The sequence below is a fragment of the Arvicanthis niloticus genome, chromosome 5 (assembly GCF_011762505.2).
Source record: "Arvicanthis niloticus isolate mArvNil1 chromosome 5, mArvNil1.pat.X, whole genome shotgun sequence".
In the NCBI taxonomy this organism is placed as follows: Eukaryota; Metazoa; Chordata; class Mammalia; order Rodentia; family Muridae; genus Arvicanthis; species Arvicanthis niloticus.
The window spans coordinates 87,689,743-87,714,778 of NC_047662.1; the positions used below are offsets into that span (position 1 = coordinate 87,689,743).

The 25,036-nt window shown below is 44.6% G+C and overlaps 1 protein-coding gene across 1 annotated transcript in view; it reads left to right on the plus strand.

Moving 5' to 3' along the window:
- Window positions 1–685: 685 nt before the first annotated feature.
- Ptpn3 (protein tyrosine phosphatase non-receptor type 3) overlaps window positions 686–25,036 on the plus strand; it is a 152,178-nt gene continuing 127,827 nt past the window's right edge. Inside the window, exon 1 of the mRNA XM_076934925.1 lies at window positions 686–829. Coding sequence (XP_076791040.1) covers window positions 781–829 — 49 coding nt within the window. The 5' untranslated portion in view covers window positions 686–780. The remainder of the gene's footprint in view (window positions 830–25,036) is intronic.

The following is a 25,036-nucleotide window of genomic DNA, read 5'->3' on the forward strand; positions in this document are numbered from 1 at the left end:
CTAAAATTTATGAAACATGAGAAATACAAAACAGACCTGTCTCATGGCATGATCTTGGCTATTCGCCAAGGAATATGGTAATTACTAAACAGAGCATCTGCTATTTAGCCTTACTGGGCCCCTTACGCACTTACTCCATGTTTCCTTGAACAGGGCGTGAGCCTCTTTGGGCTCTATACTCTTGCTTCTAAAATGAGCGTACTCGTGGCCATCCTCTCTCTTTACAATGCTATCAGGAGGATTAAACAAGAGAACGTATATGGTGCTTTATGTTGGGCCACCTCTGTCTGGTGGCCTAGGCCCCTGACATTATTCTTTTCTACTAAACTATTCTTTCTTCAGGACTGGCAAGAAGCCGTGCTCACAAGGCGGGGACCTCACCGGCAGCACTCAGCCTCAGTAAAGAGCTCTTCCTCAAGCACAATCGTCAGGGCGCAAAACAAATTTATTTGCATTGTGAAACTGTCTGTCTGCTATGCGACAACAAATTAAGCTCCGGGTGACTATTCCTGTAAAACATGTCCTGCGCACAGCACTACTATTATGGGGTGGATAGACCTGATGAAGAATCAATTAAAAACTCTGACACACGAACTGGAGCCTGAAGACCTGTTTCACAGGTTTACCCAGAAGAAAATAATCCTGTAACATTAGCGCTTGGAAGCCGATGGAGGCGAGACTTCTGAGACACGTCCCGGGGTTTGCAGGACAGACCGGCGCTTTTCTGAAGTGCTAGTTAAAGGATTACAGCTTCCCAGGCAGAATCTGGCCAACGGCAGCATGGTGGAGCAAGAGGGGTTACCACCACGTGGGCCACCCGAGGACAACCGTGAGTTCTCTTAAGAAGTGGAAGGATTGGGGTAGTCTGTGTTCTTATGTTTGTTCCCATTTTGAAGCGAAAGCCAATGTTGAAAAAGTTAAGGGATATTAAGCTTGAAATGACTTTCTGTTTTCAATATTGGGGCCCTCTTGTAAAAAGGTAGATCCAGGTTTCCAGAACTGTCTTTTAAAAAACAGAGTTGCAGCAGTCCAACCAGGAAGAACCCATGAAAATTAAAAGGAGGGGCTAACAGTGGGCTAGGAAGGAATCTAACAGCAAGTCCGGCGTTCAGTGTTCCCAGTAATTCAGACATCTGTGAAAGCTATCTTTCCAGCTCACTGCCCGAGACAGTTCCTGTCTCTCAAGCTGAATAAACACAGGAGAATTTGAGGTTCAGGCAGGATAGCTCCAGACATGGCCTACCACTCAATGAGCGTCAGTAGCAATCGAGAAGCCAAGCAGGCCAGGGGAAGTGAGGGGTCAGGTCAGCGGTGGCCACTGTTGAGGCACATAGTATTGGGGGGACTCTGCTATGCCCTGATTCAGAAGCAAAGATAGGGGGAAACTTTGTAAATGGAATAGGGTGTAAACAGTGTGCTCTCAAGACGTTTTGTCAGGAGAGAGAGGCAGAGAAATCGAAGGAACCAGGCACAGGACAAGACAAGGCCTGCCCACTCCTGTGCTGAGTCTTGGTACAGGAAATTCTCTCATGGGTCAGGAATCCGTTCAGTTCATAGTAAAAGATGTTTGGCAGTTCTGGTCATGAAATCTGCCCTTAATATCTTTTCATTTTTAATATAAAAAGCTGGGGAGAAGTAGAGAACTTCCTTCTTAGCCAAGAGCATGAATTACTACACTTCAAGAAAGCTTTCTGATTCCGTTCTCACTTACGTTACTTTTTTAAAAAATCTTGTGTTTACTTCTCAGTGTTGGGATGGAATTTGGGGCCTCATGCATGAAAGGCAATCACCACACACATTGTGGAGCCACTCTCCCAGCCCTTCAGTTGCTATTTAAATCTCTTTTTAAAAGATTTATTCATTTTATATGCACGAATATTTTGCCTGTATGTATGTATGTATGTATGTATGTATGTATGTATGTATGTATGTGAATCTGTATACCTGATGCTTGAAGAGGCCAGAAGAGGGTGACCCACCATATGGGTGCAGGGAACTGAACTCAGGACCCCTGAAAGAACAGCCAGTGCTGTTAACCACTGAGCCATCTCTCCATCCCTGTTATTTAAATCTTTGGGGGGGGGGAGGGTCGAGACAGGGTTTCTCTGTATAGCCTTGGCTGTCCTGGAACTCACTCGGTAGACCAGGCTGGCCTCGAACTCAGAAATCCGCCTGCCTCTGCCTCCCAAGTGCTGGGATTAAAGGCGTGCGCCACCACTGCCCGGCTCTGCTACTTAAATCTTAAAGTCCCCTGTAATGCTTTTTTTTTTAATGTTCGTTTTTAAAGAACAATGTGTCTATTAGCTTTCTTCATCTTTGAGAGGCTCGGAATAATACACAGGGGACTTGGAGTCTTGGAACTTTGCTGAGGTTCTTGAGATGTGAAGAATTAGGCCAAGCTCGTGCCCGGCCTCCTTTCTATTCACACCGCCACTCTCTCCTGCATAAATAAGCCCCATCGGCCCACACCTATGACTTCATTCTTTTACATGTATAAGTGTTTCACCCGCATGTGTGTATTTGCACCATGTGCGTACCTGGCACCCTCAGAGGTCAGAAGAGGGATTCAATCAGAGTTGTGGATGGTTGTGAACCTGCCCCAGAACCTCTCTGGAAGAGTGACAAGTGCTCTGAGCCATCTCTCTAGCCTCAGTTCATAGTTCTCAAGTCATGTTTCCACTACATAAGGCAACAAAAGGACTGTGTATCACTGAAATATTTGATCTTTGCATTTGGCAGAAGAAAGTGATTCCCCATAGAATTATGAGCTAAAGGCAAATCAAGAGTAAAAGCCTGGGAGCACATTAACTAAGCCTCCCACAATGCTCTTCCCTTCTCTTCGTTCAAAGGAATGGGAGGGGTTTTCCTGCATGGACCTGCTCCCTCTTCCTACCTGGGTTATCTCTAATTCCAAAGCCTCACCACAGACATGCCACTTCTTCCTTAAAGATAAAACTGTTCATGGGCTGTGGAGGTGCTTGTCATGCAAGCAGTGAAGAACAGGCCTCTCTCTCTCTCTCTCTCTCTCTCTCTCTCTCTCTCTCTCTCTCTCTCTCTCTAACATTGTCATGGTAATACATGTTTGTAATCCCAGGGCTGGCAAAGCTGAGACAGGCAGGTCTTAGGCTCAATGGACAACCAACCTATCCTAATTCCTGGTCACTGAGAGGAATTAGGGAGAGGAATCCCTGTCTCAAAAAAACAAAAAACAAAAACAAAACAAACAAACAAACAACAACAAAAAAAAAAAAACCAGAAAGGTGACTCCAAAGGTCGATCTATGGCTTACACACACACACACACACACACACACACCAGCCCTTCTAAAGGCAATTCAACCCCACAAGAATTTATTGAATATCTTTGTGAAGCCCCTGTGCTAGGTACTAGAAATTGACACATGAATTCCAGACACAATCCCTGCCCCCAAATACCTATACAATCTGTTATTTCTAAAGATATCTCATAGTTTACTATGATGTATATTCTCTTAAATATACTGTTATGAGCATAGAGAAGAAAAGAAAAAGTCCAGTGGGTTTTTCATGTGTTTAATATGAGTCACCAAGGTCGGGGATAGATATACATTATATCTCAAAGTATATAAAACAAGTGCTCAAACACATGTGGATACATATATGCACTTTTCACAATAACCAAAAGATAGGGGTAACCCAAATGCCCATTAGTGGGTCACTGGATAATTCAAATGTGAACTGTCAAGACAGGAGACTATCACTCCAACCTCCACCACTAAAGAGAATAAGACTCTGAAACATGCAACCATGTGGATGAAATTTGACAACATTAAACTAAGCCAAAGAAGTCAGACTTAAAAATCTGGAACTATATAAACTGATACACATACAATGTACAAAATAGGCAAATCTATAGACAGAATGTAGATTACTTACTGCTGGGAGCCAGAATGGGAGGTTTCTTAGAACAGGGTTTCCTTCTGGGGGCAATAAATATCCCCCAAAACTAAATTGCAGCTGAGGTAACACTTTCCTTTTTGCTTCGACAAAGTAGCAATTTAGGGAAGAAAGGGTTTATTTTGGCTCACAGTTCCAGGGTCCAGTGCATCACAGTTTGAAGGACACAGCAGCAAGAGCATGAGGACATCATATCTGCAGTCGGGAAGCAGAGAGAGTAGTGAATGTTGACACTAAGTCCCCTCTCTCCTTTTGATTCAGTCTAGACCCTAACCCACACTTAGGATGGGTTGTCACACCTCAGTTAACCCAAATGAAAACCTCCTCACAAACATACCCAGAGGTTTGTCCCCTAAGTGATTCTAGATGCTCCCAGGTTGGCAGATTAATACTTACACAGCATTGTAAATGAACTAAACACCAGAGAATTCATTTATTCAACACAGTGCTGGCTAGTATTATGCAGACTTGACATAAGCTAGAGTCATTGAGGAGAAGAGAGCTTCAACTGAGAAAATGTCTCCATAAGATCAGGTGGTAGGCAAGCCTGTGGGGCCTTTTTTTTTTTTTTCATTAGTGATGTGTGTGGGGCTGCCCCAGGCTGGTAGTCCTGTGTTCTATAAGAAAGCAGGCTGAGCAAGACAGTAAGCAGCACCCTTCCATGTCCTTTGCTTCAGCTCCTTCCCCCAGATCCCTGCCCTGTGTGAATTCCTGTCCTGACTTCCTTTGATGATGAACAGTGATGTGGAAGTGTAAGGCAAACCCTTTCCTCCCTAAGTTGCTTTGGTCATTGTGTTTTGTAACAGCAAGAGAAACCCATGGTTAATTCTAGGATCTGTGGATTTTACCAATTACAAACAAAGAAAGGAAAGATAGACAAAGTGAGGGGAGCTCTAAAGAAGCTGTGGGGAGTGTGGAAGTCAACTGGTAGCATCAAGGGAGGATCAGTTCTTTGCAAGACAGGATGACTCTGGGTTTGGTTGTAAGAGAAGTGGAACAGCCAATAAAGGCCTTCAAGCAAGAGGATGCCTTGACTAGACCTGTGGTTTGCACTGGACATTTGAGTAGAGGACTAAGGAGTACAGAAATGGATTCTTATGAAGGCAATGCGTGAAGGCTTCTGGCCCAGTGAGAGATCATAAAAAACATCCCAGGTTATAAAACACCTGCCAGATCATTTTCTCAGCTAAGTCACTAGGAATACCCTCTGCCAAATTCAAATCCAGAAATACTAGCTAGGGTAGGGGGAAAAAAAAAGTACTTTTCAAACTGATTTTTAAAACAGCATAAGCCCATCTCTTAACACACCCCACAAGCTTTGGCGTCCAAATTAACCTACTTCCTCTTCCTGTGGGGATTACTCATAAAAACTTGTCCCAGCACCAACAGCTCACCAAAGCAGCAAGCCTATTTTTGATGAGAACAAGCTGTAGTCAGAAGATAGGTTTGGAAGCAGAGCTCAGAAACAAAGTTGACATGACAGGTTTGGTCATATTAGCATGCAGAAAATAATGCACACTGACTTTGTCAAAACCGCCAATCAGACCTCTTGTTTATACAGAGTCAAAACTGAACAAGAAGCTGGAGAGATGCTCCAGCTGTTAAGAGCACTTGTTCCTCTTCCAAAGGACTGGGTTCCTAGCACCCGAACTGAGTATCTCTCAATTGCCTATGATTCCAGCTGTAGGGAATCCGATGCCCTCTTCTGGCCTTTGTGGGTCCCTGCACACATATGTGCATACACACAGAAAAACATATATATATATACACATATATACATAAAACATATATATATACATATATACATAAATGAAATAATTGTTTTTACAGTTTTTGAATGAAGACAGAACAAAAGACAGTGGTTTGTTTCACACTATGCAAGCTCCAACATCGCTATGCCGCTATGTCCTAACTGTGGGTGGGATTCAGACCTTAGTCTTGCTATGGTGAATTTGTCTACCAGCTTTGCCTTGTTGTGCGAGAGAAATCAACCAGAGAGGAAACCAAGGCCCAAGGGGTTTTCTGGATTCTCAGTGACAAAACCAGAACTTCTAAGCACCCAGCTTCCAATGTCACCAAAACCTTTGCCAACGCTCTCCTCAGGCACAGACTCAGTTTCATTTGGAAGGTGAGAAGGTAACAGAGCCACAGCGTGGCGGGAAGAGCATCTGTCATGCATAACACAGGGAACACAGTGAGCTTCCACTGGCTATACGTTTCCCATGAACAAGATCCTAAGGCTCCATCTGTGTCTGTAAATTCAGACCAGTCAAAAACATTCAGGAAAAAGCACACAACTGTACTCACCACTAACAGCCTCCTCTCTTGTGTTACTCTTGAAGCAAGACCACAGGGTTTACCTTCTAAGTATGTGGTTAGGCATGCTAAGTATGTAGGTGGAGTAGACAGGAGCACTGCACAAGTTACATGCATAGACTAACGCATTTTATGTGAGGGACTTGAACATCTAGGAGTTGAGTAACCAGAAGAATCCTGGAACCAATTTCCTATCAATAGGAAAGGCTGCCTGTGCATTCAAAGAACAAGAATTCAAGCGAGTGCTCCAACTCTTGATTTCGAGTATGTACCCTGACCGTGTGGTGGTTTCCGGGCAGGCTGCAGGAGAATTTTTTTTCTTTTCTTTTCCAAGCCATTCAGTAAACAAATCCTCCTGAGATCTACCACGTCCTAGGCTGGGCTTTGGGATGCAGAGAGAAAGCTGGTCCAGGATGGTCTCTAGGGATGCTCACAGGCTCCAGGCTGAGCAGAGGATGTGTAGTAGGAGATAACCTTGTCTCCCACAATGGAACTAATAATTACAGGTCCCAACATCTAAGAGTGAGAGGTTTGCAAACATTGCCTCACATTCTTACAGGAAAAACCTCGGGGAGAGTATTATTATCTCCACTTTAAAGATAAGGAAAAGTAAAACCTAAGCATCAGGAAGCTGTGGAATTTACCCAAGGCCACCCAGCCAGAGCTAGTAGAACAAAAAGCAAACCGAGGCTTTGAACAAGGTCACTTGGCTCCAGTGGCTCTGTCACTCTGTTGGTCCCAGGGTCCCTTTCAGTATGTGCAGAATTGAAAAGGAAGGAAGGAAGGAAGGAAGGAAGGAAGGAAGGAAGGAAGGAAGGAAGGAAGGAAGGATAAACCATGAACTTAAATCACATAACACCCACAGCCAGCTCGTCTGCATTTAGTACACACTGTAGATGGAAAGTCAAAAGCATGGGCCGCTCACCTCTGGAATTCTGCATAGACTTGGGTCGCAGGGCCTAGAACAATGGAGAATGAAAGGTCAACCCCAGCTAACCCAATATGGTGAACTAAAAGACCTGGAACTCAGAGAGACTTTGAGAATCCCAGCTGAAAGGCTATTTACCACGCCACACGCTGCAAATTGCCAACGGCCAGCTGTGTATCTATTAAACTTAAGTGAGATAGACTTGGGTGTTTATGTCGATGGGCAATTCTTCCTCCGCTCCTTATGGTGGTGGTGAAAGTGACGAAGCCATACGCTGGTAACGACGTTGTAGACGGGCGCTGCCTGCTTGGCAAATACAACATGTAGCAACGACTATAAAGTGTTCTATCGCCTGGGACGGAGTCATGCCGTTTACAGGAGGAGGTCCTGAGGAGGTGATTCAACGGCAGAGGAAAATCACATGCACAGAAGTGTCTATTACGTCTGAGAGTGGAAAATATTGAAAGCACTAGGTGGAAATGGTGATATGGTGACTTTATGAAGACTCATATGCCCAAGTTCACCTGCTTGGGGTTCAGGGGTTAAGAACCTGATCTCTGGGACTTACATTCCGTATAATTGACCAGGAGACTCTGGGGACGCTGACTTAACTGCTGATCGCCTCTATTTTCTCATCTGGAGAGATGTGGATGATAACAGTGTATACTCCGTGGGGTTGCTGCGAAGATCAAATGACTTAATGACATTCATTAAAGGGCTTTTAATAGTGCCTCTGCATAGATTAATATCACTGTTTTAATATGCAAATGAAATGACCTGATACTCCCACCTCATCTAAGGCTGTCTTTCTCCCCTCCTCGGGCCTTGATATCCTGGGATAAATCCAAGACCCTCAGGGCATTTCTGCAGCCCTATTTGCAGTCAGTACTGTATTTTGTCCCCAGGCTTAAGGAGAAAGAAGGAGTGTGCTCAGCTTGCTTGTACTGTCCACTCATATTCTGATGTCTGTCTGTCTGTCTGTCTGTCTCTGTCTGTCTGTCTGTCTGTCTGTCTGTCTCTCTCTCTCTCTCTCTCTCTCTCTCTCTCTGTGTGTGTGTGTGTGTGTGTGTGTGTGTGTGTGTGTGTGTGTGTGTGTGTGTGTTTGTGTGTCTATTGCATATGGTCACAGTGCTCATATGGACATCACAAGAGTTAGTTCTTCCCTTCCATCATATGGTGTTCTGAGGATCAAACTCAGGTTGTCAGACTTGGCAGCAAGCACTTTTACCCACCCAGCCATCTTGCTGGTCCCCAGTATCATTCTCAAATTTCCACTGTCATCACTAGCTCTTGCTCTTTTATGGTAACTCTGCCATACCCATGCCTGGACAGACAGCTCTTAGTATACATCCAAATGTACACATATATGCACACGCACGCCCAGCTGCCTTCAGCCAATCACTTTTTCATGGGGCCTGAGTCCTGTTGCTGAGTACCAGGGAGTCCCTTTCCTCCCTCTCCACTCTCCATTATAGAGTCATTCTTTCAGGAGACAACCCCGTCCCAATGATAACAGACAGCATTCCTTGGAGTCTGACACTTTCTGGGTATTGCAAGCTTTCTAAATGGTTCTCGAAGTGCACGTTTGACATAGGCACCACTGTTGGAAATGGAACCTGTGAAAGTCTTATATGTTTCATTTTTGAGATTATTTATGCAAGTGGGTGTTATCCTGTCCTGCTTGTATGTCTGTGCACTACATGCAAACACAGAGCTCTCAGAGAGCATCAGATCCCCCTGAAACTGGAGTTATAGATTGTTGTGAGATGTCAGGTGGGTGCTAGGTATTGAACCTGGGTCCCTCTGGAAGGGTATGAAACTCCAGGCTCGCATTTTTACCTACTGTGTCATCTCCAACCCTGAAAGTCTTACATGCTAAGGAGTCTGTTTGAGACGCATCCCCCATACATCAGACAAGCTGATATTTTAACCAGGTTTGTCCATCTCCAAGCCCACACTTGGAACTGTGGCTCTCGCTTGCCTCCCCAGGTACGGATACAAGCAAGATGCCTAGACTGAATGGTGACAAAGCCAAAAGCAAGCTTTCGGCACCATAGTCAGAATCCTCGCACAAGGTTATGTCTGCAGATGGCAAAGCCTTGAGACAATTTGCCGTGCAGAGTGAGAAAACTACATAGTTCAGTTGTAAATACTTGCCTCTGGTCACCATTGTTGTATGGGCCCCCACAATTTTAGTTCTGAAGAATTTATTCTCTGCTTGAGAGATGGCTCAGTGGTTGCTGAACATGTACCAGTCTTCAGTGGTTATGAACATGTACCCATCTTCCAGAGGATCTGAGTTTCATTCCTAGCACCCACATCAGGCAGCTCATAACCATCTGTGACTCCAAAGATTCCAGTTTAATTTGAGTGAACACTGGGGAGTTTAGTTCAAATTTATATAGCTGCAAAAGACCTGGAAAAGCAGGGGCTAAAAGTGGGTAGAGTTAAGAAGACCACTACCAGCTATAAACTCATATTAAAAACGAACTAACTAAACGTGGGTTGGTGGTGAATGCCTTTAATCCCAGCACTTGGGAGGGAGAGGGAGGTGGATCTCTGTGAGTTCAAGTCCAGCCTGGTATATAAAGGAGTTCCAGGACAGCCAGGGCTACCCAGCAAGGCCTTGTCCCAAACAAAAACAAAACAAGACAAAACTAAAGAGCATTGTGCCTGCCTTTAATCCATGTGCTTAGAAGGTAGAGGCGGGTGGATCTCTGAGAATTTGGAAATACTCTGGTCTAGAGAATGAGTTCTAGGCCAGACAGAGCTACAAACTGAGGCCTTACCTTACTGAGGCCTGAACCACCACCATCAGAAAAACACTGTTCCCCTCCCCTCAAAAAACCCTAGCGTAATTACAGCAGGTGGACCATTGAAATAGTTTGGAGGGTCCACTCATTCTTACTCACTCGATCACGTGACTTGGGACAGGTGTCCTAACAGCAAGTCAGTGGAGGTGTTGATCAGTAAAATGCCATTATATAAAGTTGAGTCAGTTGGAGTTCCATGAAAGAGAGAGGTGGGAAAGGAAGAAAGGAAGGAAGGAAGGAAGGAAGGAAGGAAGGAAGGAAGGAAGGAAGGAAGGAAGGAAAGAACTGGCTTCTTCCTAACATACACAGGTTGCATGTTGGTATAAAGACAAAAGTGATTGCTATAATACAGATTTTTCAAGGAGAGGCTGGAGAGATGGCTCATCAGTTAAGAGCACTGGCTGCTCTTGTAGAGAATCTGAGCTCTGTTCCCAACACCCACACTGACCGAAGCACAAAACCACCTTTAATTCCAACTCCAGGGATCACATGCTTTCTTCTGAACCCCTGAAGATACCTGCACTCAGGGGCATATACCCTGCACTCCACAGTAAAAAAAAAATCTTTAAAATGTTCTAAAAGAAAACATGGCAGAATACCTTTATGTACTTAGGGTAAGCATCCGTTTTCAAAATAGAATACAAAAAAGTATAAACTAATAAATAACTTGATAGGCAATTTCATTAAGGTGAATCACTTCTAATAATCAAAAGACCAAAATCATAAGATCAAGAGAGGAAACCACAGATTGGTAGAGAATAACTAAAGATAAACAAATCTTTGTCAAAGGACTAGTACTCATCATATGTAAAGACCCTTAACAAATAAATAAAAAGTCAATCCCACAACAAAATATGCTAAAGACGGAAGAGAAATATTGAAATGGTCAGTGCATAAAGAAGTACTTAATATTATGCATTAGGATTATGCAAATTAGAGCTACATGTGCCTCTCCCTATTACTTACAGTAATTTCAACAACGATATTGTCTGGTGTTGATAGAACAATTGGGATTCCCAGGTACTGGATGGTATTAATTAAAGTCAAGTAAATCTTATGTCCAAACAATGTCAGTCAGTGTAGACATGAGACAGATACTCTTCAGCATGTATGTATATGAACAGTCTTTGCATCACTGACAAGAGCTAAGTGATAACAACCTGAATGTCCTCCAACAGCAGTGTGACACATCTGTGGGATACAATGACAAAGGACAAGGTACTGTCTACAGGTACAACAAGGAGGACACATGTCACAGACATAAAGAATCTTTGGTTCCATTTATATTAGGCTTCAGATGAGGGGATGGAGTGAGAATTATGAGAGTCATTGGCTGGGAAGGGAGCCTTCTGAAGACATGGATCCGATCCATCTATTCATCTGTTCTAAATTTCTTTTTACTTCTGTTTCCTTTTATAGTTAGGGTCTCTTTGTGTAGTGAAGAGATTTGAGCTCATGATCCACTTGCCTCAGCCTCTAGGCTGCTGAGTAGACATTTGTGGACCACCATATCTGGGCTTGGATGTAGTCTTCATTTGGATCCATGGGGTGGCTTCAAGAGTGCCTACAGTCTAAAAATGATTAAAACAACTGGGATGAATTCCAGTTTGTAACCAAGCTCAATATTGGTACATCTGTGTATATAGGGCTTAACAGTTTTCTTCCAGTCTCTTTCTCCTCTCTTTTTTCCCCTCCTCTTTGTGTATCTCTAAAGTGTGAGAATAGTGTGTGTTTCTGTCTGTGTATGTTTCTCTGTGTGTGTGTGTATTTGTGTGTGTGTGTGTGTGTGTGTATTTTGACCATGTTGTTTTGATTGACTCTATTTCCTCATGTATTAATTCTCTTAGTTATTCTTGGCTGAAGCTTTTTTAGACTTTAGAAATCTGCTAAGCTCACAATGATTGATGACACAGTTTTAGTAGCCTCCCCTCATTGTGGAGAAGACATGCTAGTAGGTCCTGGTAGATGTCTATTAGTATGGAGAGTCCTGGTCCCTTGGGGGGCCCTTGAGTATACTCTGATGAAGGAGGAGGGAGCATAGACAAGTGCGGCTGCGCTGGCTGGCATCATCCAGTTCCAAAGCTTGTACTTATTAGAAAGTCAAAGTCCTCCCTCCACCCAGGCCATCAAAATCAGAAAGTCTGGGCGGGCCCTCAGTCTGCTTTCGCCTATCTTCTCGTTCCTAGTGGCTTGAGACTGGGAGGGACTGTCCCAGAGAATGCCCCAGTTAACTTCCTGAACAACCACTGAGGTTTCTTCATCCCTGTGGCTGTCAATCAACACTTCCCAGTTTTTGGTAGACTCTTGGCACATTTTTTTTTTAAACATAGTCCAGTCTGATTTGAAACTCATGATCCTCTTACCTCAGTCTCCTGAGTGTTGTTGAGATTTATAGGCATGTGCCACCACGCCCAGCCTTGTCACAGATATGCTCAAGGAGTTTTCATCTTAACCACTTGAGAGTATATAGGCCAGTACTGTCTAAGTTCATTATTACATACCCAACATGAAAAGTTCTTCATCTTGCAGAATTGAAGCTCTGTACCCATTAAACAGAAGATTATTCCATCACTGTATAAGTTTAAATCAGATTTAAAAAAAAAAAATTTTATGACAAGGTCTTGCTATGCAGTTTAGGCCGGCCTTGAACTTCAGTCCCCTGGGTGATGGGATTACAAGTGCTTGGCACCATGCCTGGTTTTAATGGATATTTTTATTATTGTGTGTGTACATTGTGTGTGCGTGTGAAGGTCAGAGACAATCCGTGAGGAGCTGCCTCTCTTCTTCCATCTTTTTACATAGGTTCTGGGTATTGAACATGGGTTGCCAGGCCTGTGGGGTAAGCACCTCAGTAAGTAACCTACTGAGCATCTCACCAGCCTGTTAGTGAATTGGTGTTTTGTTTTGTTTTGTTTTGTTTTGTTTTGTTGTTTTGTTTTGTTTTGTTTTTTAGAGACAGGGTTTATGTATATCCCTGGCTGTCCTGAAATTCACTCTTTGAACCAGGCTGGCCTTGAACTCAAAGATCCACCTGCCTCTGCCTCCTGAGTGCTGGGATTAAAGGCGTGTACCACCCTTTAATGGGTTTTTAAAAGTACTTTTTTGGCCTATCAAATGCAATTTGGGGGGAATTTGAGATCAGTAGATGCATGTGTTTGTATGTCGCTCTAAAAACTTCATGATGATAAAATACATGATCATAACATAAAATATAGGTGATACATGCAGTTCCAAGCATTTGTAGGCACAGTTTGCAGGCACAGTTCCATTCACCCAGAGTGCCACACTGCCATCAACACAAAGCACTTTTCACATTCTCAGACTGACTTCTGAGATTCTGTGCTCATCCAGTACATCCCCCAACCCTACCCCAGACAGCCCATCGCCTTTCTCCCGTGTCTCTATGAACCTGATTCATAGGTGCATACAGCTCTGTCTGTGTGTGGCTGGCTGGTTTCCTGTCCTGTGTGTGTCAGAATCCCCCTCATTGGAAAGTCTGAAGATTATTCCATCATTGTATAAACTTCCTTTCCTTTGGACCTAACCGTTGAATGTACCCAGCATACTTTCTTGGCTCAGCCACCAATAAACACTTGGGTTGCTCATGTGTTTTGGCTGTAGTGAACACCGGCATACAAATGTGTTTTCATGTCTCCACTTGCAATTCTTTTGAGACTAAAGTAGAGTCACTAGGTCGTATGGTGATTCCAGTTTTATTATTTTGGAGTTTTTTATTGGTGGTGGTGTGGTGGTGGGTGGTGATGGTGGTGGTTTTGTTGTTGTTGTTTGTCGGTTTTTTTGGGGGGGGAGGGACATAGTTTTTCTGTGTAGCCCTGACTGTCCTGAAACTCACTCTGTGGACCAGGCTACCCTCAAACTCAGAGATTCGCCTGCCACTGCCTTCCAGGTGCTGAGATTAAAGGTGTGCCCCATTACACGTGGCTACCCAGTTTAAGCTTTTTAAAGCTGTATTATTTTATATTCTCACAAGCAGCATGTAAGAGTTCCAATTTTCTTTATGTCTTTTGGCACTAGTTGTTATAATTAAGCAATCATCTGTGCGTGTGCACGTGTGTGTGTGTGTGTGTGTGTGTGTGTGTGTGTGTGTGTGTGTACTCGTTTGTGGTGAGAGAGTACCACAAACCTTTCTTAATTGGTCTCTAGCTTATTTTATTTAAACATTTACTTCTGTTTTTATTTAAACGTATGTGTCTCTCTGTGTCTATGTGAGCATGGGTACCCATGGAGGACAGAAGAGGGTGTCAGGTCCCCAGGAGCTGCAGAGCCTTGGAATTGTGAGCCTCGGACGGTGGATACTAGGAACTAAATTTGGGTCTTCAGGAAGAGTAACAAGAGCTCTCTACTGCCCAGTCATCACTTCATCCCCTCCACTTGATTTTCCCAAACAAGGTCTCTCCGCTGGCCAGCAAACTCCAGGAATTATCGTGTCCCTGTCACCGCAGGGCTGGTCTTACAGCTGTGTGTCAGCATAGCCGGCTTTTTATGTGGGTTTGGGACGTCTGAACTCAGCACCTCATGCTTGCAGAGCAAACATCTTAGCAGCTGAGCTATTTCCCCGCCAATAGCTGTTTCTGTGAGTGTGGGGTGAGTCTGTGAGTTCACTCTTTACTACATTGTTGTAGGGTTCTTTCCTGCGTACATGGAGGTTTTTCATTTTGATGGAGTTCAGTGAGTTATTTTTCTCCCTTATGCCTTTGGCGTCTTACTTAGGAAAGTCAAGGCCATGAAGCTTCCTAGTATTCTCTACTCTGTACACTTTCTCTATACAACCCCCCAATACTAGCTTTCAAGTACCCATTACTTATAAGTAAGTATCTAACTACCCCAGCTTTCTCCCCTGCTGCTTAGCACGGATGTTTAAAACCTGGCTCTTTTGCTATGAATCCGGACTATAGACACTGCTGTCTGATAAAAAGGCTACAGCAAACTGGAAGAAGATCAGAAAAGTGGGCATGACAGGCTAGAGTGACAGCTTAGCACTTAAAAGCTAAGAGCATAAGCCCTTCTTTTTCAGAGGACTCTAGTTCCCGGTGCACATGCCCAGAAGCTCACAAACACCTAACGCTCCAGGTCTGAGGAATCTAATGCCCACTCTGGATTCTGCAGGTACTTGCCATGTGTGCATATCATCCCATATACACGATTACACATAAACTAAATCTTAGCTCTCCTCTTGGTCACTCAAAGAGACCGTCCTATCTAGTTTGTCTATGAAGTCCCAGGAGATCTCATTATAATGAAAACTCTGAATCAGCTGCTCTGGGAAGGGACAAGGGAAGGATCCAGGAATCAACTGATTCCCTCCAGGGTGGAGCTGAAGGCAAAGCTTCCTCTAGTTGTAGGTAAGCCAGACAGTAAACAGTGCCTGCAGGATCCCCACTAGACCCCAGATCTGCCACACACAACCTCCAGGATCTCAGTCTCAACTGTTGTCATGCCTCAGTTTCTCCATCTGAGTTCCTTGATTCTCATTTCCATCTAGAAATTACTTTAAGCCAATCATATTATTTCCACAGAACACTCATCCAACAAGCAGTTCTTCAGTTCAGAGAATGACCACAGCTCCCGTTCAACCACTTAGCAAGCTAGATAATGGACGTCTAATGGGAAAGACAAGCAAACTGAAGGTGGGAAAGAGGCTGGTAAATAAGTGTGTTGATAGGAATGCCAAGGTTACTACGCAAGCAAGTGGAAAATGACCGTTGGAAGTGACTGGGGTCTTTCCTCCGGGGAACTGTTTTCAGATTGTCACCTGAGAGATGAAGAGGGAGAGAGATGACACGGGCCAAGGCAAGTGGAGAATAAAAGACACAGTAGAAAGACCTGAGCAAGAAGAAGCACACGGCTCAGACCGGACCAAGAGTAGTTTAAGAACACAGATGACCAGTGGTGTGAAAAGCACAGAGATCTGAAGTTTCCCAAAGCACTGGGTGCCTCAAGCACCACAGGTGTGGGCGCTAGGATAAGCCCTATGGTGCCTGAAGAAAGGGCTGGGGTGGAATTGGCATCTAAGACGATCACTTCTGCTAGTGTGCAGAGATTAGGCCAGGGAGCTCAAGACCAAACGTAAGGAAAAAGCCTTGTAAGAGTCTAAGCAAGAGATAGTGAAAATCCCAGCCAGGGACAGCCGCAATGGTAAAGAAGATAACCAGAAGAATCAGGAGAGACGTGGGAGGGGAAATGGGCAGGCTGGATGAGGCAAGCGGGTAGCAAAAGCAAACGGAAGTCGTGGTGGCTGACGTAACGTGCACACGCATACATTCTATTTGTGTGGGTTTGTCTGTGGGTTCACTAGACTCTAGCTCGATCAACGGGGCTTGGTTCCTGACTGCAGGTCCAAGTCAAGTCATCTCCAAGCATCTCTTATCCAGGAATCCAGGCAGAAGGCATAACAGCTACCTGTAGCATCTCTGGCTTCGGAGACTCCAGCCCAGTGCCATGAGAGTCTGTTAGAAAATATCACATGGCCATTCCCTTGTTCAAAGCAAGATCCATAGATTCTAAGAAATAGGCCCAGTGAGGGACTAAGGGTACTGCATAACAATAATATATTATAGAACAGGAAGCCAGGCCAGCTCCAGGGAGGCACTCACTGAAGTAAAGAACACAGAAGACAAAAAACAAAAACAAAACAAAAACAAACAAACAAAAAAAGCCTCTCTGAGGAGGCTGGAGAACATGAAAAGAACCTTCTAGAGCATACTAAGTATCCTGCCACTGAGATGTTCCAGTAGAGGTATCAAAACGGCATCTGGATAATCTGGATAGATGGTCCCCAGGGCTCAGTAATGATGGGTTGAGATCGTCTTGGTGAGTCATGAGCATGAGGTTGGTCAGGAGAAGAGATGAGATCATCCAGGGAGAATCTGCAGAGTTAGAAATGAAACAGGCCTAGCACAGCACAGTCAGAATTTCAAAGTAAGATTCTTGGGGGGAAAAAAAGATACCTGCAAAAGAGACTAGGAATATGGTTTCTAGAAACTAAGAGAAAGTGTGTTCAAGAGATTCAAGCACCAAAACAAAATTCAATGGTTCTGACAACCAGAGATCAATTTCAGAGGCTTGAGGTGATCAAAGATTCCCAGGCTTCCTACCTGGGAGTTATGAAGCTCAGTGGCAGAGTGCTTGCCCAGCATGTGTGACAACGATAGATTGTGAGACAATAAATGATAGGGATCAGAGACGAGGCTCAGCAATTAAGAGCACTTAATGCTCTTCTGGAAGATCCAAGTTCGATTCCCAGATCTGGCATCTCACGACCACCTGCAACTCCAGCTGCAAGAGGCCACAGGACATCTCTGACCTTCTGGCCTGTACCAAGGATATACACACACACACATGTGGGCATGCACACATGCACACAGAGAGAAAGAAAGAGAGACAGAGAGACAGACAGAGACAGACAGACAGACATGGACACAAATGGAAACTGACACAGACAAATACCAAAGAATCTTTCTTTAAAAAAAAAAAAAGATAGCAAATGGGGTGGCAGGGTTGGGGATTTAGCTCAGATCGCTTGCCTAGCAAGCACAAGGTCCTGGGTTTGGTCCTCCGCTCCAGGGGGGGAGGGGAAAGTAACTAAAGATAGCAAATGTGAAAATAAATTATTTTTTTTAAGACAGCAAATGTAGAAAACACTTTCAAAGGAACCCAATAACCTTCCCCTACCCTTATAACTGTGCTTCAGAGATAGAGGATGGACCAGGAATTCAGTAAGATCACTTCTGTCACAGTGCAGATTAGCCCAGATAGAACTGGAGGACACCAGGAAAAACACTGACCAAGCTACAGATAGACTGCTAAGTCTCTCTCGAGTAACAATCAAAGTACATGTTTCTTGTCAAGGAACATGCAAGCTCTAAGTGCACTCTGAGAGTAGCATCTTCTCAAGGTGAGCACACCTGTGTGAGCAGCTGCATCCCCCAAAGCCCTCCATCTGCCCCCTTGTTTGCTGATGCCCTGAATCCCAAATTTTAGAACTAGGGAGTTTCCTGTATAGGAAGCTTCCAAACCCTCACAGCTCCTCCTCACCCCCAAGCCTTCTTCAGCTCACTAAGCTTCTTTGATTCATCTGTTCTTCCGTCTGGTTGTCATCCTTTGAACTAACTTTTTTAGAGAGCTCATGCATCCTTTGTACACGGCACGGGGGGAATCTTGTGGGGTGGAGGGAAAGAATACAAAGGCAAGCGACACCAGACTTCGAGCTAAAAAGACAGGCATGCCCAAGGGCAGCTGGCATACAGTGTGGTGACCATAATGACGGAGTGATGCAGGGTCGGGGTGGAGAGGGCGTGTGCTTGAACAGTCAGGCGGCAGCACTTAGGAAAATAACTGGAACTGTGTAGGCAAGATCAGCAGGACTTCCAAGTCGGGTGGGATGGGAGAGAGAGAACTGGCTTTCTCTTTGTTACGTTGTGGACTTCTGTGGATGAACTTGGTAGCTCACAGCTTATTGTAGGCGAAAAGCTGTTAGCCTTTGCTTTCAAAAGAACCTGACAAATCGGATCAACAGTGCTGCAGCTGAACAGTAGAGGGCGCTAAAGACTTGTGCTTGACGATAAAATTATGCACCCCCCCACCCCCAGGACTACCTCCACCCCCACCACTCCCAAACAAAATTCTATGAAGGTTCTCTGAAAATAGATAAGGATGCAGATGAAGCCCAGAGAGTGTACTGAGTCTGGTTAGAGTTACACAGCTCCTCAACAGCAGAGGGAGCCTGGTCCCCTAAGTTCATTCAAATCACTCTATGCTGCTCTCAGTTTCCCCAAAATCTCAGTTCCTAAAATTCCGACGCTTCATGCATCTTTTTTTTTTTAATTCCTTTTCTCCTTTTCTCTAAGGGTCAGTGAAAGGAAAAATGAGCCTTGATGTAGAGGCGTGTGTGCATATAAATGTCTTACAAATAGTATATGACTGGCCTGGGTCTTCCTTTTCTTCCTGCATCTGGATGAAGTTGGTGGTTCAAAACATGGGCATCTAGGTTTGAGTGTAAGTTCTGCCTCTCCTTGGTATGATCCTAGATTCATATTTTCAAGTCTTCGAAGCCCTGACTGTAAAGCCTGGTGCTATTCACATTTATACTTCCAAGACTGTCTGTAGAGTGCAGAGAACTGATGTAAAATGTTCCAAACAGTGTCCAGCGAGGAGCCGGTGCTCCATCGTGCTGGACCCCTGTCGGCTGTCTCAGTACCAAGTCCCAACTCCATCATAAATGACACAGGTCCCTTTCCTGTCACCAGTTATGGTCACCTCATTCTTCAAAGAAGGGTCATACCCCCACTGTTAGTCCTACTACTTCTACTACCAAAATAAATTACTTTAGTTCAGCAAAATAGCTATTTTCTGCTGTCACACTACACTTCGGGAACAGTGCTGGGTCCTAGAAAGAGATGGATGAGTGGGTCAGAGTTCAAGGCCCAAGAGTCTAGCAAGCAAGGGTGCTGTATAAGTTCATAGTTGTAACACATTCTCAGAGACCATATTAGAAACAGGCCTGGTGCTGTGGACATGTAATATCAGCTACTCTAGGGGCTGAGACAGAGGGATCACAAGTTCCAGGCCAGCCTCAACAACTTAGTGAAAACTTATCTCAAAGGTCATAGTGAGGATGGGGACTGGGAATTGTTCAGTAGTTGAGTACTTACCACCTAGCATGCTCAGAACTCTGGTTCGTAAATAAGAGAGAAAAAGTCAGCACTAGAAAGAACACAAGTCAGAGGATCCCAGGACCACTGCTCTTTCTAGTGTTTTCTTCTTAACTAGAGGAGGTAAAATCTCATCCCTTTTTGAGGGACACAGAGTTTGCCAGGTTCACCCTCCCTGTGTCAGCAGAAGCAGCTCATAGACTCAGGGATCCCAGTGGACCATCTAGGGCACATAACAGATAAAGTTCTTATCTCCACCTCAGGGCTCCCAGGCCCATGATGCCAAGCCTCTCTTCCTCTCCCAGATGCCCCTCTACTGGGAGCCTAGCTAAGTAGACCAGAATATTTAGGGCTCCTTGAAAAGAAGCCAAAATTATGATAACTGGAAGATGATAGGAGGTGTCCAAGCAACACGGGTGGCCTAGAGGAGGGAGTACCTCACAGCTCCAGACCCAGTTACTTAAGGTACAATACATGGCTCCCTTTCTCCCTGTATCCAACCTCCCAGGAAGCTGTGCCTAGGTCCCTGAAGGTAGGTTCTGTGTCTGTGTTTTCTCTGACCCCAGTTCCTGGCACAGAGCCTGGGAGAGAAGACCTCACTCAGTCAATGTTTGCTAAATTGAATTGAACCAAGCTGCGCGGAGGCCAGAATTATTGACCTTTCCAGGCAATGTTTTTGTTTTCCTGTCTTTGCAGGAAGCATAGGGCACACTCAAAAGGGTAATTCGAGAGTGTGCCGTGGAGAGATTACTGAGAAAGGGCTGAACAGGTTCAAGGAAATAAAGATGAGAAAGTGTGGGGGCATCTGCAGGCATGGGAGTCAGTTAGGGCTCCCCAAACTTAAAGGCCCAGAGGAGAAGAGCTGGGGAAGAACGTGGCAAGCTGCCAAAAGGCAGCCGGTGGGCGGGGTGAAGTAAAAATCCATCCCACGTTCTCCCTTCTCCACTCTCTTATAACCTGATGTTGTCGCTCGTTGGCTGGACCCAAATAGAAGCCAAAGAAACCCAGGGTACAAGCCATAAAAGGCATCTTCTCTGTGCTTAGAGCAAAGGGTTGAAAATCAAGAACATACATGGATGGAGAATGAAGAATGCCCGACACAAATAAATAGCTTTCCCCCAAACACTCTCCACTCTGCATTGGCATCAGAACTGCTTCTCTTCGCCGGGCGGTGGTGGTGCACGCCTTTAATCCCAGCACTTGGGAGGCAGAGGCAGGCGAATTTCTGAGTTCGAGGCCAGCCTGGTCTACAGAGTGAGTTCCAGGACAGCCCGGGCTACACAGAGAAACCCTGTCTCGAAAAACCAAAAAAAAAAAAAAAAAAAAAAAAAAAAAAAAAAAAAAAAGAACTGCTTCTCTTTTTCTTGTTGGTTGGTTTTGAGACAGGGCCTATCTACATAGCCCTGGTTCTCCTTGAACTTGCTCTATAAACCAGACCAGCATCACAATGACCTACCTGCCTCTGCCTCCCAAGTGCTAGGATTAAGGGCACACTTTGCCACCTTACAATTGTGTGGCCCTGTAGTGGTTGGTGCTGTCAACTTGATAGAATTTAGAAATCACCTTAGGACATGCCTATGGGGGATTATCTTAACTGTGTTAGTTAAGGGAGACAGGAAGACTCACCCACTGTGGGCGGCACCATTCCCTGGCTGGGACCGTGGACTGTGTACGTGGAGAAAAGCAGCCGAGCAGCAGCAGGACTTCATTGCTCTCCACTCACGATCGTGGGTATGATGTGACGAGCTGCTTCAAGTTCCTGCTGCCTTGACTTCTTTAGCGTGATGCACTACACCCTGGAACCATGGACCAAAAAATAAACCCTTATTCCCTTAGGCTGATTTTGTCAGGGTATTTTATCACAGCAACAGAAAAAGAACTAAGACATGGCACTTCTGTTCATCTCTGACCCCTCTAAGAGCAAATCATTCATGTTCCCTTTGTCTCTGCATCCTAATGCATTCAGAGTGTCTTCTAGCCACCATGGATGTGTGGGTAGGTAAGAGGACAGGTATACCAAATTAACTGTGGCTTTTTGCATAGGATGGGATCATCCAGGAGAAGACACTAGGCAAACTATCTCATTAAACTCACAAATTTATCAGGAGTTAAGGCAGACTTTAGAACTAGACAAGTATTCCAGATAGGAGCACGTGTTCTGTGCCCACGTGCCAATCAAGAACAATGCTAGGCTGGAGAGAGGGGTCCATGGCTGGGTAACTACTCTCTTGCAGAAGACCAGAGTTCAGTTCTCATTCATCCATGGAACAGCTTACTCCAGCTGTGGGAGAGCCAATACCACTGGTCTCTGAGGACACCTGCACTCGTGTATTAACCCCTACATAAACATATACACATAATTTAAAAATTAATAAAAATTGATCTTTAGAAAAAGAAAAGGCTTGCCGCTCAGAACCTCTGGATGATGTCCAGAGATAGCATTTCATCAAATGGTTCTTTCAGGCTATATAGGAAAGAGTCTTGAATTTTCTAGGTGCTGCTGAAACAGCTACACGAAGGTACCTTTTCTATGGAATTACTTTCTCATATAGAAAAAAATAAGAGACCCCATACTAATGCAGGTCAGTCCCTCTGGACCAGTACTTCCAACTCAAGGTTGTCATGTAAATCTCTTAGAAGGGAGAATTAACTATCTGTCTGTCACCCCTTGTATCGATGCTGAGTAAGAAGCTACTTCCAAAAGTCAATGTCACGAAACAACCATTTGTTTTCAGTTACAACCATTTAGTTGTACTTCGTATTTTTCTCCTTCCTCTGGGACATAGTCACCTGGGACAATCTCTGCAGTGGAAGTGGAATTACACACGATGAACACAACCTCACAAGCCCATCCCAGATTCCACTGCATCCCATATTTCAACATGCCTGTGCAAGTCTCAAAGCCAGCTCCCAGCAGAGGGAAGTCCTTCTGCATTTCATAGAAGAAACTACAAATCCATGTGGCTAAGAACATGGTTATTGAGGAGCCCAGGACATAGACAACTGACCACTTCCCTCACTCTCTAAGCAGAGCTGCAGTGGCATGGTCCTCTTCAGAGCAGATACTAATGACTGCATTCTTTGCCTTTCCTCACATACAAACTCTATGAAACTCTATGAAACGAAGGATCCCTGGGACCTAGAACTACACATGGCATCTTGTTATTGTTAATCAGTAGTTGCCAAATGAATAAAGAGTAAACGTCCTTTGCTGCCTCTTTGCCAAGCTCTTACGTCCCAGAGATGACATCTAAATTTGGTAGCTCAGTGACTGTGGCATATGATAGTTCAGGCTCTGTCCACTGTGGAGGTGACAGCACACTATCATCAGAAGTGTAAACATTTCAAATGTGTGCTTTAACATGTTGCCTGCATTTGAAGAGGAGTGGGGCTGGTTAGAAACTGGTAGATGAATTGGAAAGTTGTTTTCAAGAGGCCAAGGATGATGCATGGTAGGTCTAGGGACAGAAAGCAGGGCTTAGAAAATGGTGAAAAGTATTGTGTGAGTTTAAATGGAGAGACTATATCATTTTCTGTGATGGGGGAGGGACGGTATTACTATGTAGCGCTTGGGGTCTGGGCAACTGGGAAAAGAGCCAACAAGTAAGGAAGAATTTTTTTGTTGTTGTTTTGTTTTGGTTTTTTGTTTTTTTTGTTTTTTGTTTTTTTGGGTTTTTTTGTTTGTTTGTTTTTCGAGACAGGGTTTCTCTGTATAGCCTTGGCTGTCCTGGAACTCTGTAGACCAGGCTGGCCTCGAACTCAGAAATCCACCTGCCTCTGCCTCCCAAGTGCTGGGATTAAAGGCGTGCACCACCACTGCCCGGCTAAGGAAGAATTTTTATGCGACAAAACTTTTCAGTCAGTTTGAGACTTGTTGCACTTGAAAGTGCCCACGGGGCATTTAGGTGGAGGATCTAGTAGATGCCAAAACTTCAAAAGGAATATTCCTGAATATGTCAATTCAGCCTTCATATCCATCTCACCCACATATAATACACACATAGGTGAGCTCTCATACACTTGCTGGACAGCCCCACCAGACAAAGATTAGGCAAGCACCCTGTGGGTACAAGGAACACATAAACCAGCAACAGAAAATCAGAGTGAGCAGCCATTTCCTGCGGGGAATGCCCCTGGCTTGCACACTTCATTCAACCAACAAAAGTGTGCAAACCTCTGCTCTGAATGTGCATAGTGTGCTCAGGGCCAGAGACTTGTAAGATAACATGGAAAGAGTCCCTGCCGTCAGGGAGCTGTGCAGTGGGAGGGGGAGGGGGAAATGTAAGTACTTCCCCAAAAGCAACCACCTGAGGGGCCCTGAGTAAACGCCCAATGGGGGTGGGGCTTCTAAATATGATCAGCCAATTACATCTGGACAGATGGGTTGACACTAACAGGTACTAAAGGTTCAAGACTCAAGAGTGTATAGAGAAAAACAATAAAGGACATTCTGGATATGATGCCTGGCTTGAGCCAGGACTAAGGAATGAGGTGAATATATGTGGTTTATGACAATAGTTCTCAACCTGTGGGTCACTACCCTGTGGGCTCATATATCAGATACCTTGTGTATCAGATATTTACATTACAATTGATAACAGTAGCAAAATTATGGTTTTACAAGATAATTTTATGGTTGGAGGTCATCACAACATGAGGGACTATATAAAGGGGTCGAAAGGGGTCGCAGCGTTAGCCAGGTTGAGAACCACAGGTGCATGGAGAGGGCTGGCCCATAAGGACACGAAAGGGGTGAAGATGGGCTAGGAAAGGAAATACCAAGTGACACTAATGAAAGGATGGGGGGGAGGGGGGAAAGGATCCAGAGATGTCCAGAGCTGGCTGTAGTCTCCCATGCCTTTAATACCAGCACTCAGGAGGCAAAGGCAGGTGGATCTCTGTAAATTCAAGGCTAACCTGGTCTATATGGATTCTAAGACATCCAGGACTGCATAGTGAGACCCTTTCTTTCTCAAAAACAAACAACAATAACAACAACAAACCAACAAACAAGTGTGCAGATATACCTTTCCCTAAGGCATTTTTTTGGGCAGGAATCACAAAGATGCAGCTCTTGTAATGAATTCTAATTGGCTTTCTTAATTTGGGTAAAATGGGGCCAGAGAGATGGCTCAATGGATTAGAGCTGCAGAGCAACTGAATTCAGTTCCCAGCACCCACTTCAAGTAGCTCACAACCACCTAAAACTCAGTCCAGCAGATCTGCCGCCCTCTGAGGACCATTACATTCACATGAATTTACCCCACATATTACCCGTATGCATATACATAATTAAAAATAAATAAATATTTAACCTAGGTGAACTGTGTTAACCCTCTCCATAGCACACTTACGGTGAAGGCATTCCTAATT